This window comes from Sphaerodactylus townsendi, linkage group LG11, assembly GCF_021028975.2.
Source record: "Sphaerodactylus townsendi isolate TG3544 linkage group LG11, MPM_Stown_v2.3, whole genome shotgun sequence".
In the NCBI taxonomy this organism is placed as follows: Eukaryota; Metazoa; Chordata; class Lepidosauria; order Squamata; family Sphaerodactylidae; genus Sphaerodactylus; species Sphaerodactylus townsendi.
This window is the reverse complement of record NC_059435.1, coordinates 29,233,800-29,248,081: the sequence shown is the minus strand read 5'-3', so window position 1 is coordinate 29,248,081 and position 14,282 is coordinate 29,233,800. Positions and strand designations below refer to the sequence as shown.

The following is a 14,282-nucleotide window of genomic DNA, read 5'->3' as shown; positions in this document are numbered from 1 at the left end:
CTGGAAAAGGTTCAGGGAGACTTAAGGGGGGACTGGGTATATTGATTTCTTCTGTTATTAAGGTCAACTGTAAGGAGCACCCAGCTATCCTTCATTCATTTAATGATAGCAATCCATATTTCATGGAATAAGAGTAGCTTATTAATTATTAATGCTTATCTCCCTCTATGCTCTAAACTGGAGATAGATGAAAACTGGCATAGTTGGGAATCTTTTATTGTATCTCTCATTTTCAAGTATCCTAGGGCAAGGGTTCTGTTGACAGGCTATTTTAACGCTAGACTGAGTACCAACAATGTTACGTTAATATCTAAATGACTAAAAATTCTCTTGACAGAGAGGATTCTGGATCACCATGTCAAACAAGGTTCAGTAAGGACCTAAATTTTGCTGGAGTTCGTTTAAGGTTCCTAGCTTATAGATTAAGCCCTACCATGACAAATGGATCCACTGACAGCAGCTACCCCAGGGGGAGTTACTTATACGGCAGGAACAAGAACTAGTGCTAATGATTATATGTTAGCAGATACAGTTTTGTTAAGGCAGGTCAACAAATTTCAGGTTCTCCAGGTTTGTTTGTTTTAGTGGGATCATTTCCCCCTTCTTTTGCACATGACTGCTGAAGGTAAAATATCTCAGAACTTATTGCATCTACCTTGCAGAGTCGAGTGCTCTAGAGCATCTCAGTGCTAGGATAAAATGAGGATGGATAAAGTTAGGATGGAAGATTGGATGAAAAGGTAAAAGGGATTCTTTCAGCAGAAAATTCGAGTACTTTCTGCAGGGTGACAGAAAACCCTGACTCATAGGATGACCCGTTACAAATCTAATTAAAAAGCAGAAAAGCCGCAGGCCAAGAAGGAATTTCCCCAGAACTTTTAAAAGCAAATATTGGGAGGTGGGTTCCATTCCTTGCATTGTTATTCACCTACATAGACGAAACTGGCTAAGTCGCTAAAGGATGGGATACGGTCATTGCAGTCCTGTTTTATAAAAAAGGAGATAGGATGGACCCAGAGGTGGGATCCAACCAGTTCTCACCGCTTCTCTAGAAGTGGTTACTAATTTTTTCTGAGTGCCGAGAAGGGGTTACTAAAGCAACCTCCCTGCCCAATAGGGACTGGAGGTGCATGTGTATGGCGGCGCCACTGTTTGAATCCCACCACTATCAGAACCTGTTATTAAAATTTTTGGATCCCACCACTGGATGGACCCCTCAAATTACAGGCCAATCAGTGCATTAAACATCATAAGGAAGCTCTCTGGTGAAATTTATGGACTGGTTGGATAGAAATACGATCTTGGCGATAGAACAGGTGAGTTTCAGAGTAGGAAGCTCTACCCTGGATCATTACCAGTAGTTGAGCATCTCATAGAGAAGTACGCATCTGAGAGAGACATATCCTTGTTTGCAGCGTTCAAAGATCTGAAAGTGGCCTTTGATTTGGTACCCAGAACAAGACTCTGGAACAATGTATAGGTCACCTCCTTAGATAAGATACTACTGGTCCTTATTCAAATTATGCATAATAACACTACACAGAGTTGGATACAGCCTCTTGTCAGACCTCATTAAAACATACAAGGATGTGAGACAAGGATGTTTACTCCCTCCATTGTTGTTGATTTTTTATTAGAATAACTTTGTGGGCTCCCAGAATGATCCAAAATTCTATCCCCCGCAAAGTGGCAAACCGGCATACCTCAGTTCTGCTATATGCAGACAACACTGTAATTCTGTCAAGGACACCAGCAGGACTGAGAAGAGCCTTAATCAAACTGGCCAACTATTGTAATCAAGAACAATTAAGTAATTAATTTTCAAAAAACTAAGATCCTTGCCTTTGGGAAACAGCCTAAGATAAAATGCTGACAAATGCACGGAGAAAGGATTGAACTAGTCCTCAGTTTCAAATACTTGTAATATTACCAGCCTCAGGAGCCAAATCACTCCACCATAATGCAATGGATACTGCCGGGGAAAGGACTGCCAATAGTATTCATAAAATCTATAAAGCCCAAGGAGGCTCTACTCCAAAAATAAGCCCTAGTTACAGATTCCCCGGCTCAGCTGATCTGGTCACATGGGGGGGCGCAAAAACATGGAAAAAAATAAGACATCCCCTGAAAATAAGCCCCAATGCATCTTTTGGAACAAAAATTAATATAAGACCCTGTCTTATTTTTGGGGAAACACAGTATGTATAGCCTTTAGCGTGACTGTGTTTAATGCTGCACTGGCTCTGTATACTGCTGGATTTTTTTAAAATAACAGTTTTATCACTGTACTACTTTGCCTGTGTATAATGCTGTTAAGGCTATGCATAATGCCGAATTCCCTGATAACGGTTGTTTTATTACCATTCCTGTTTTCTATGCTGTTCTGGTCATTGACCATTAAAATAAATATTCTGCTCTATATTCTATCTTGTTTAATGCAGTAATTTTGAAAAAATAGGGACTCTATAGATTTATGCCCCACTGAACTGCCTGCCATAAGGAATAATTCCATCACGTTTGAATGAACAGATTCCCAGGGCTGTATTTTAGTGGCTACATTCCACTCATCATCATTATTATTGTTATTATCTTATTCTTGGTTATCAGTACATACCAAACTGCCCTTCAGATTTCCCAACTGTGTATTATTATAGAAGCAGAATCAGTTTAAAGTCATGGTTGGGTTAATAGCACCAGCGATCTTCCCTGCATTTTGTAGCCAGTGCAGAGCTTTACACATTTATTTTATCAGCCCTATCTACAAACCAGCTGAACTTGAATTCTTAGTTTAAAAAATGATTTTATCTAGGGTCTGTGTAACTATTTCATTTTTGTACATATGCATTGTGAGCATTTTTGCCCACATATTTTCTTCCATGGGTTTTTTCCATTTTGTTACTTTCATCGCATTTTAAATATCATGTACACACAACTATAGGAACTAATTTTAATGATAATATTGAATTTTGTTAACATAATTGTGGAAAAGATGGTTGCAGTTCCACTTCAAGCAGGGAGAACTCATGTCAGGAACTGAAATTTCTTAAATAGAAATTGGGTATTTACAAAGATTCAGAAACATCCTTTATTTGGCCAAACTTAGTTTAAACCTAGGCTAAAACCCTATCTTTAATAGACCAATGAATTTCTTCATTTGTTTCATTCAAAATCAGCAAAATTTGACAGATGAGAGTTGGATCATAGGTTATGCTGACATTTTTAACTGCTGCTTTGGATTTGGACTTCACTTCTTGTATTCCCTCATGGGAGGAACAACATGCCCAATACTCAAATACTTGAAGTGATATATTCACTCAGTTGACTTCCGAATTTTGGGCATCATATGGAATCCTAAGTATTATTTTGACCCCTTGATTTTGCCGATTCCCCAGCCCAAATATTTATATTATTGTATTGTCAAAGGCTTTCACGGCCGGAATCACTAGGGTACTGTGGGTTTTCCGGGTTGCATGGCCAGGTTGTATGGCTGTGTCCCAGGAGCATTTTCTCCTGACGTTTCGCCTACATCTGTGGTTGGCATCTTCAGAGGATCTGGAGATGATCAGAGGATCCACTGAAGATGCCAGCCACAGGTGCAGGCAAAACGTCAGGAGAAAATGCTACTGGAACACGGCCATACAATCCCAAAAACCCACAACACCCTATTTATATTATTTATTTCTGTCTCCAGTCTACTGACATCTCCATTATTTTCCTGCTCATAAAGACACCTCACTACTTTGTGAAAGATTTGTTAAAGAAAATACCTGGATATTTTAGGAGTGGAACCTTGGGAAGCAATTGACAAGATAAACGAAGTCCCAGATGAACCTCAAAACCATTCCCTCTCCTCTTGTGACTTTGAAGACTAATAGATTCATTTAAATTTTTTAAAATAGCTTTAAAATGTTAATATATGTAGTGTTGAAATGACAGTTTTAACAGGTTCAAGGAATTCCCAACTTGCATTTTTTTTAAAATAAGTCTCGAGTGCCTTCTGTCCCCAAGACACAAGGGGAAATGAATATCTCCACAAGGGAGGAGGCTAGAAGCTTAAACTATCTTTACAATACTACATCCATCTATCGATATTTTAGGGCTGCTTTAAAAAAAATAAGGGGGGGAGCTGTGATGCCACCAATGATGCCAGCACCGTCTCTTGAAAATCCTCATTATTTAAGCTAAGTATAGAAGAAAATAAACTGAATCCACAGCTGTGATGATGCACTGGAAGGGAGATGTATAGAGCTACCATGCCAAACCAATTCTAATATTTATGGATTGACTGTCAAGAAAATCAGGAGTAAGTCAAGTGTGCATAAAAGGTTAAAGGTCAAATTCAATAATAAATTAATATATAGTTAATCACATCTTGCCTTGACCTGGCTGGCCCAGGTTAGCCTGATTTTGTCAGATTTCAGAAGCTAAGAAAGAGTTGGCCCTGGTTAGTACTTGGATGGCAGACCACCAAGGAAATATCAGGGTCGTGATGCAAAGGAAGGCAAAGGCAAACCACTTTTGTTAGTCTCTTGCTTTGAAAATCCTATTGGGTTGTGACAAGTCAGTTGTCATTTGATAGCTCTTTATGCACACAAATCCTATCTCATCCAGATGCCATAAGGAAAAAGAGAAAGAAAACATACTCTGCTGTAGCCATGAGTGATTGATTTAACCAAGCTGGGGGGGGGGGGGAATGCAGAAAACAGAGCAGGATTTTTACCTGCCCAAGAGTGCACTCCATACCACCAAGGAAGTCTGCATCTTTCAGCCCGTTGTGATTGCTGCTGATGTCATGCACTTCAAATCGTAGCCGTTGAACCTCTTCAAAGTAAAAGTCCACTGTAAAAAGCTTTGAGAAGATGGGATTTATGCAAGTCCGAATCACTTCTGTCCTGTCAACCTGTCAATTGAGAGAGTTTACATCAATGATTTTCCATTCTACTTACATAAACTAAAGCATTCTACTAAAATAAAACTAGTCCTTTAAAACTCACACATCAAATACAATGAGAAATATAAATGGTTGTTTTTTAAAATAATTTTTTTTAAAAATCTACTAGGACAGAACCATTTTAATAGCTTTGGGAGGGTAGAATTTAACATATTTCAAAGGAAGCAGGTAATTATATTAGAGGTGAGTTCTATATGCATATCAGGTTCATGCACACAACGACCACTTATTATTATTGGAAGAGGTCAGTTGACTCTGTAATAAACTAATTGAATTGATATGTGGACAGAAAAAGATATAAGTATATATAACGCGGATTTTAATTGTCTGAATTCTTGGGATACTATGAAAAACGTCAGGTGAAAATTTGATTCATACAATACTTGCCAGATTATTTCTGGCAGACTTGTACGATGGACCAAAGTAACTGAAATTATAGTAAAGGGATGAGATTAACTAACAATCAATATAAATTCAATAGATTGCAAAGGGATTTGGTGTGAAAGTAGATGCAATGACAAACAAAGGGCTGCTGCCAAAAATAGCAACCCCATATCAAGTCCTGCAATCTTTCTCCAGTATATACAACAATAGAAACACCTGCTATGACACTCAACAGACAGTTGTATCCTAAAAAGATTTCTAAGTTCATTGAAGTCAATGGGCTCAGAAGAACAAAAGAAGCATTTGGATTTAAACTTCTCAGCCATAAGGAGTCTCCTTCCCTTCTTCTCCCCACAATAGACACCTTGTGAGGTGTGGCTGAGAGAGTTCTTGAGAGAACTGTGCCTAGCCCTAAGATAACTCAGCAGCCTTCATGTGGAGGAGTGGAGAAACAAACCTAGTTCACCAGATAAGCATCCACCATTCATGTGGAGGAGTGGGAAATTCAAACCTAGTTCTCCAGATTAGAGTCCAGTGCTCTTAACCACTACATAACACCAGCTCTCTTACAAGTGTGTTCAGGATGGCCCTGAAAGTTTCCTTCTACCTTGCTCCACACCATTGGCTGCTTCTGGGAGAAGAAATGAATGTGATGACTTGTATTTGTTGCTAACATTCCAAGGAGGTAAAAGAAAATCCAGCATGGGGTTGCTGTTTTGGTGTCGGTATAGTGGAAAGGAAGATCAGATTGATCCGAAGGAATATTGTGCTCTCACTCCACTCTATGTACAAAGAGATGTTGTGGTGGAAAAATCAGACCATGACAATTTTCTATAGCAGGAGCTCTCTCAAAGGCATAGGATTTCATATCTTAAGGACATTTAAGATGGATGCTTTCTGCAAGCTTCAACTGGTGTTCAAATGATAAGAGAAAATAGCAACAGTAATATCTGAGCACGGAAAAGGTATTAACAAACAAGTAAAATGACCAGAATACCTCCCCATTAATATGGTAGCACATCTGCTTTCTACTCAGTATATATAACAGATGATAAAGAAAATGAGAACATAATTATTTCATGCCAGTTACTGAATATTGATTAAATCTAAGAAACCCTTTATTGTAGCAGAGAAGAGCTGCGTTATTTTTAGGACGAATGGAAATTAACAAGATGAAACTTTCCAGGCAATAATAACTTACATAAGACTCCAACGTAAGCACAAAGCAATTTACACTTCACTTGGTAGCCCATGAGTAAGTTTTTTTATTAACTCCGCTTTCACACCATTTCATTTCCATTCCACAAATGAAAAGCCATCAAAAAAGGTCATCATACTTTGCAGTCATTGTTTTCACATTAAGGGATGTTTGAAAATACTGAACAGTAGTTAATGTGGAATTAACTCTTTTTCGTTACAACAATGGATTGCAACAGAAATCAAACATGCACCAAATTATTCCCCAAATTTATGTTGGTCCAGAGATGTGTCATCCAGCAAGTTCAAGAGCTGGATAAATTCTTGCACGGACCACCACCATAACTTCAAACATAGCTCTTTCCAGTGAAGACATTTCAGACATTCTATAGAAAGGTGAAAGGTAAATCATCACATAAAGTTTGATACAGAGATAAATGTGAATCAGCTTTGGGTAACAAGTCTTTATGCTCTTTCTGTATCTCTAGATTCTGTTTCTTGGCAGTTTGGACATCTGTGAATTCAATAGATATAGCCCAGTCATGTCACAAAAAGCCACCATCAGTTTAGCAAGAAAACTTCTGAATGGTGGGGCCATATTGAATCCAAAATCCTCAAGCTAGGCTACTCACTGGATTCCTTGGCCATGAGATATTTCAGTCCCTGAAAAGGAGGCTGCTAGACCAGGAACAACAATTTCTAATTGAATAGGCCACTAGGTCATGCTCAGCTCACCTCTTGGTCTGAGTATCCTCTGCATGGGAAGCAGGGGGGCCAAAAACCTTTATCAAATAATCTCACCTAAGCCATGCAGAGCAATGAAGTTGGCCTGCTGTAATGCTCTCCCATCAGCAGCACTAATGGAGATTTGCAAAAATTCCTCACCACCAAAGGCTATGTGCGTGCAATGGGGATTGTGTAGATTCTATAGTACATATCTTACTCTATTGTCTCTTTTTCACTGCGCCAAGAACAAAATTGCTATTACTGTTGTTAGCCAAAAGAGAACATGCCTCCAACTCACAGAAGATTGTCTTTTTATTAAACAATACCAGCAGTGATGTGACTGATTCAGTAGCCAAATTTGTTGACATATTTATAACACAGTGTTCCAAGGGAAAACTGAATTAGTATTCTCTTCCCCCGACCCCTTCTTTTTCTTCCTGTTTCCCCTCCGTTTGGTCTGGATGAACTTTCTGTTTATAATATTGTATTGTTATGCCAATAAAGGTTGTTGATGTTGAAGAAAACTTTATTTTACTTTCAGTGTTGTACTTTCCAACTAGATGGGTACCATGTGTTGTTTGTATAGTAGATCTTTATACTGTCCAACCAATGATGCAAGATGGTGCACAAGGAGCAGAATAATTTTTTTATACAAAGCCAAACCACAAAACACCCCACTCTCAATAAAACCAATACATAATTAACAACAACAAAAAACACACATAAAAATCTACCTACATTACTAATCACAAAAAAACCCACCCCAAAATATTTATATTCACTTCTGGAACATGGCATCATTTGTGTGCAAGTAAACAGCCAAGGGGTAGAAGTTTCACCAATTTGGAAGTACCTCTGGAAATGTTTCCTTCTCTGATGGCCTTACTCTGATGGTGATGCATTGATGGAATGATAATAGAGACATAATTGGAATCAGAACAGAAAGCGATCAGCATCCCCTTGAGTTATGCTTAGGCCCTTGGCAAAAAGAAAAGTCCTCTGCCCTAATTGCTCCATCCAGATCAACTGATCTGACCCTAAATAGAGTCAAATGGACCCCAATAATGCAAGCAACAGTTACAGCAATCAGACAAATTTAAATTTCTGAGAGACAACTTATTCCACACCAACTATCTTGTTCAGGCTTTAAAAACCTGTAATTCTATTATGGTCCAATTTGATTCCTTGAAATCCTCATTATTACAAAAGCTATTAGCCCTTGTTCATGGTTTGATTCAAAGTGTCTTGCTCAGAAAAAATTACTATGGGAGCTATAGTCTAATATTCATCATGATGCTAACTCTTCTGTATCCCAATAATACTTCAAACTATGGAAACTCTTCTATTACTTGATATAAAAGAAAAAACAACAATTTTACAAAGAAAAGTGGTACTCTGAATCACTCAGTTCCAAATAATATTAAATTATTTCGGATGATCGCTTCAGATACACTCCAAAACAAAAACACTCTGCCAACTGCTAAGATTTCAACCTATTTTTCAAAGATGTTCAAAGACCCTTCACGTCTAATGCCCAGTGATATTTTCCAACTGTTTACAGACACTCCAACTTGGCCTCCTGTTGAGACCAATGAAATAATCCCTTTAATAAATAGATGAAAATCAATAAAGACAGTATTCAGTCTCTTTTCTCAGAAGAACAGGGCAATGTCTGAAGCCTCCAGCCCAATCCAGACTGGGTTGATGGGCTTGGACAGTTCCATTCCGGTGATGCCCTTCCCACTGCTCAGGGCTTTTCCGTGGCATAGGAAACCTGAAAAGGTTTTTAAAAGAAAATACTCGGGAACTCTCCTATAAGAAAGAATAGAGATTGGCCACAAAAATTGTGGTGTATCTTCGCCAGTGACTATGCCAGCACACAAGGACTGAACGGCTCTGGAGGACACCTAAGGTTGGCCCTGCCCCGAGCCACACCAGTGCAATATTTTGCTCCAATGGGCCTGGGCAACAAAACCAGCTTCCAGGTTGGGTGCTGCAAAGCTGTCATTGCCAAGATGCCAAGGTAAGTTGCCCTTCTGCCAGCTCATCTGTCCCTTGAATTGGTGGAATGGGCACTCATGGTGGTGCAGGGGCATGTCAGCTTCAAAGGGGGATTTGCTCCCCCTCCCCCAATTGGGCTGTCAGTCTAATTCAAGGACACCAAGACTCATAGGTGGGATTAAAATTCACTGACATGTCTCAAATACAGACCTCTTCTTGTTCACATGATGCCCTGTTTTTGCATTCTACACATAAGCTCAGACAAGCATAATGCTATTATAAGCATAGCAAAGTACCTCACATAGCCTATGGGTATTTCTCTCTCTCATAAACATCCATTTCCCTCTCCTTAGTCTGTCTGATCTATTTTCTGCCAGGAAAACTAACTTTCTTTGAGCTACGGCTTGAACATAATCATTAGGTTCCCGATACTCTTGTGAGAAGTGCTTTTTAAACGTATTCAAATGTGCTACTTCAGAGGGGTCCATCATTCTCAGGCTGATACAGCTGTTGTAAGCATAGTGAATGTCCATTAAAATATGGTACAAGCAGAAGAAGAAAATTTGAAGCTGTACAATTCAATTGTAAAGGAAATATATGAAAAGATGCATGATGATTTTTAAATTCACTGCATCACATTTGTTCTGTTTTTTTACTAATGTCCTTCTGTCCTTTTAACTTCATACAACTTTTAACTATATCCAGCAACAAATTACACACAGACACACAGACACAGACACAGACACACACACGCACACACATACTTCAAACCTGGTGCCAGATTACAGATTTAAAAATTCACAGAATTTTACGGGGCACAGAGATGATTTTTGTACAAACCAGGGGAAACCACAAGCTTGCATTTAATGTCAAGAAGTATCTGTGGAGGGAGAATTGGGAGGCAGGATCAAAACAGAAGCAATGCGTGATTGACAGTGTAGATTTTGCCTCTCCCTAAGAATGATCAATGAGAGCTGAGGGAATGTTTGGGAGAGACACTTGGAAAAAAGCAATTTGAATTGCCAATTGGGGAGGCAAGATGGAAAAGAGTACATTTGATTGAGTGAAGCTGAGGCAAAGATGAAAAAACAGTCAGCTTGTAACACAAGATTCAAGATGCTGGAATACAGTGACAATTTAAAAGTTCAGTGGAAGCAAAGCTCTACCTTACTTTCTTCAATCTTGTGTTTAAACCATAAATAAAAGTGAGCTGCTTATCTGTTTAACTATGTGGGCTGTATGACTCAGGAAAAGAAACACACACCCACACTCCAGTGAAGATCTTGGTCTATATATATGATAGGATGTGAATGAATGATGTCAGAGTGTGAATGGAACAGTGTATGAGCCCAAACACCAGTAACTTAGTGAAGTGTCTGAATGAAGGACTGTTAGTAAAGGGGACTGGGCTATTCGGTCTGCTGATGTCTCTGTGACTGACAGAGGGGATGTGAGATGTAAAATGGTCATGGCTCTCTAAAGATTTCAAAAGAGATGAGAAGGATAGTGTGTGATGGCCTGACCTACTGGTAACCGTGAACATGAGCGAGAGAGAGAGGTGTAGAGAATGATAGGCACTTTGAGTGATTGTGAAAAGGAGCTCCACACAATCGGTGTACTCCCCCCCCCCATCCCAAAGCAACTAAGTTCTAATAAGGTTACAGTCCAGAACTGTGAGACCCCATAATAGGCAAATAAATGGCAGGAGATTGGAAGGAGGGAATAGAAAGAAGGGACTGTGCTGAGAATAATGAGAAAGGAAAAGGTGTGGAAGTAGGAAGAGAGGAGACTGATGGTGTTGGAGGGCCGCACTGAGAGGAAGCGGGCAACAGCACGTGTGGCAAGCTTTCTTCTCCAAGCCTCTCCCCATCAGCAGGCTAACAGGAACAGGGAAGACAGAGTGGAAATCCTGCCCTGGGTGCTTTCTGCAACAAGCCTCACTCCCTTATTTGCCACTCATCTGCTAACTGGTGGGCCATGTGGAGGGTGGCTGGCAGCACAGGGGTGGAGGCCTAAGGTAGAAAGCCTGTCCTCTGTGCCTCCTGCTTCTCCAAGTGATGAAGAGGTGTCCAAACACTTCAGCATGCTTTCAGCTCCTCTGCCATCACCAGCCAGCTGATGCTGCGGTGAGGGAGATTGAAGAGGAAAAACACTGAATGCCTTCTACTTCATGCCCAGCATTCCCCATCTTCTGGGGTGGGGAGGCTTATCACAACACAAGAAAACAGCAAGCAAAGGGAGAATGGGATTTCCCCTTCCCACAAGTTGTCATGCTCCCTACTTGTTTCTACTAATTTAGTCATATGGCTTTGGGCATGGAGAATAACCTCAATATTCGTCAATATGCATGGAGACTGAATCTGGTCTTGGTCTATGCAAAAGGTACATTCCTCTTTTTATTTACTGAGTTTGTAAACTACCTCCCCAGAGACCAGTAAAAGGCACACAAGAATTAAAAAATACAATTTTAAACAAAATTAATGTATTAAAAATAACATAATAAATCTAATATCCCCAATAAGGAAGAGATGCCTGATGCACAGCATTTCAGAGATGGGACCCCTTCACCACAAGAGTTCTGTTTCTTTGTCCCCTCTCCATGGGCAGAAGAGACTCAGAGAGCAGGGCTCCAGATGATAGCCTTAGTACTCTTAACAGGTACTCTTAACAGGTAAAGCTGCAGGGAAGAGGCAGTCCTTCAGAGACCCAAGCTATTTAGAAAACAGCATTCAGATACAAGGAGACAGCCGTTACAGATCTTTCAATATCAGACTGATATGATCCAGCCTGTCACAGCAAGCTGGTCACCATGTTTTGGACTAACTGAAGAGAAGCTTCTGGATCACATGGCTTGAGGACTGATGACTATGGGAACTGATGTAACAAAGTAGCCAAGAGAATGGGCTGCACTGCAGGAGGTTACCAGTTCAAATCTCAGCCATAAGGCCCATCACTTTTACTTCCTACAACATTTTATTCTGAGGCCCAAACATAATCAGCAGGCTGAGGAATCTAAGTAGGAAATGAAGCAATCACAGTGGTTGCAAGAGGAGCTGTCAGTCAACATCGTGCTCTGTGGGATATGAAAACTGACTCATGTATTATGTAATGGCGATTTTAGATTTGATTATTAAATTCTTCATTCATAGGGGGTGGAGAAGCAGTCTTTGGAAGTACTAGTAAAACACTCAGAAAACCATCTTGAACACAAGGAAAGATGTCCCATAAAAGGTCTACATCACAGGGTGACTATAAATTAATCTAGGTGCAACAGATGTCTTTCCAAGATGTTCATTACATAGTCCAAAGTCCTATTTTCCACCATAAAAGTCCATGAATCTATTTGCTGGTGCAGGTGCTTACAATTTTCCTGCCAGCAGTAGAAAGCAAGATATGTGTGTGTGGAGGGGGGAGGGGGGAGACCAACAAATCTACATATGCTTCCTTGTTCACACAGGCAGGGACATGAGGTGGCAGAGACCTGAGGCTGCAGAATGGAATGCAACGTTTTGGGCTGCCAAAAAAAAAAAAGTTCCCATGCAAATAATAAAGGAATATAGTAAACCAAGAGGGGGTAGAACTCCCCCATCCAGAGATGTTAGTTTTCAATTTTTAGCTGTTCCTGTGCCAGCCAGCTTCTCCTCCTCCATAAACAGCTGGAGAAAATGGGAGGGTGTGTGTGTGTGATGTATGGATGCAGTCTCTATTACAGAAATTGGGGCATTCCTGGAGTGATATGGGGGGGGGGGGGGGACTGCCACACCAGTGAATCTTCTCTCTCCATCCTTCATCCCCCTAAAGCTCCCAGGGCCGCCAGGGCAGAGTTGGTAACACTAACAGCCATAATCGGTGTACTATTCTCTTATTCACTGTTGCTGCAGGGAAGCTGATTTGCTGGTTGCATGCTTCAGGCAAAATGAAAGGGAAAGGAAGCAGCTGCTGAATTTTCACTCTGGGAGGTACAAACAAGATTAAGAAGGGCCCTTTTGGGATTGCTGTAGCTCTTCCCCCCCCCCCCACCATATTTATTCTGTGTTTCCCTCTCATTTCCCTGAACTCTAAATTAACTGTTCTTTGTCCATTCTCTCCCCACTGAAGTCAGTCATTAGATTAGAATGGCACTGTAAATCTTGAAAGAATTGCTCATGAGGTAAATCGTGAACTCTCCCTCCCCAAGGTATCCATTTGTAACTACACAACCAAAAGAGTTGTTATTTGGAAATCAGGTTTGCAATTAGGTTTGCATTGTAAATTAATGTTACTGTGGTAGAATCGCCCAGCAGGCCCACAAGCCCTGCTTCATTCAGTCTTCTAAGATATGTAGATGCCTAGAGACCATCCTGAATCTCTGCCTGGCAACGCCTCGTGCTCCTGGCCTAACTGACCTTCGGAGGGTTTTTTTCTTTTGCTTCTCCTCTGGTATGCTGCCAACAAGCTAGTTTGGGAATTACCCACTAAGAGGGCCAGCATTCCCTGCTGCCCTACCATATCACCATTTTAAGGCTACACCTAGTGTTCATATTGCCTGCTACTCAGGGTCTAGTTCCCACAGGATCACGCTGCCATACTTGCACGCACACTCCTGTGGAAATAGTGCCTAACATGCAATAACCCCGTGCTTCATTCTATGCACTATTCCAAGGCAGGCTCTTGAACTTAGTGTTCTAAAATTTTCCTGGTACCTTGGAGACTTTGTCCAGCCAGCCAGCCCTTTATCTCCACTGTATGGGAATGGTAGCCCTCAAGAAGCTCCAGTGTGACAGCTCCTTCCTCCAGATGGAATCAGCCAGAATGGATCTGTAAAAATGGATCCCTCTTCCTCTATGCCAAGGGATGTTCTCTCTTCTGTTTCCTCAAGTTCTTGTGGGTTAAAAAAAACTCTCCTGGAATCTACATGGAAAAATAATCTAGCCCCTTGCACCCTCAAATCTCTGTGTCAACTGCTAAGTGTTAGGCTCCTGCTAAGGCATGAACTTGTTTATTAGCAACAGGATGTCTATTAGCATTTCCAAATCTTTGATGG

The 14,282-nt window shown here is 40.5% G+C and overlaps 1 protein-coding gene across 2 annotated transcripts in view; it reads right to left on the bottom strand.

Moving 5' to 3' along the window:
• CPNE4 (copine 4) overlaps positions 1 to 14,282 on the bottom strand; it is a 227,663-nt gene that overhangs the window by 105,484 nt on the left and 107,897 nt on the right. For both annotated transcript variants that reach the window (XM_048511205.1, XM_048511206.1), the window contains exon 3: positions 4,721 to 4,900. In XM_048511205.1, the coding sequence (XP_048367162.1) occupies positions 4,721 to 4,900 (180 nt within the window). The remainder of the gene's footprint in view (positions 1 to 4,720; positions 4,901 to 14,282) is intronic.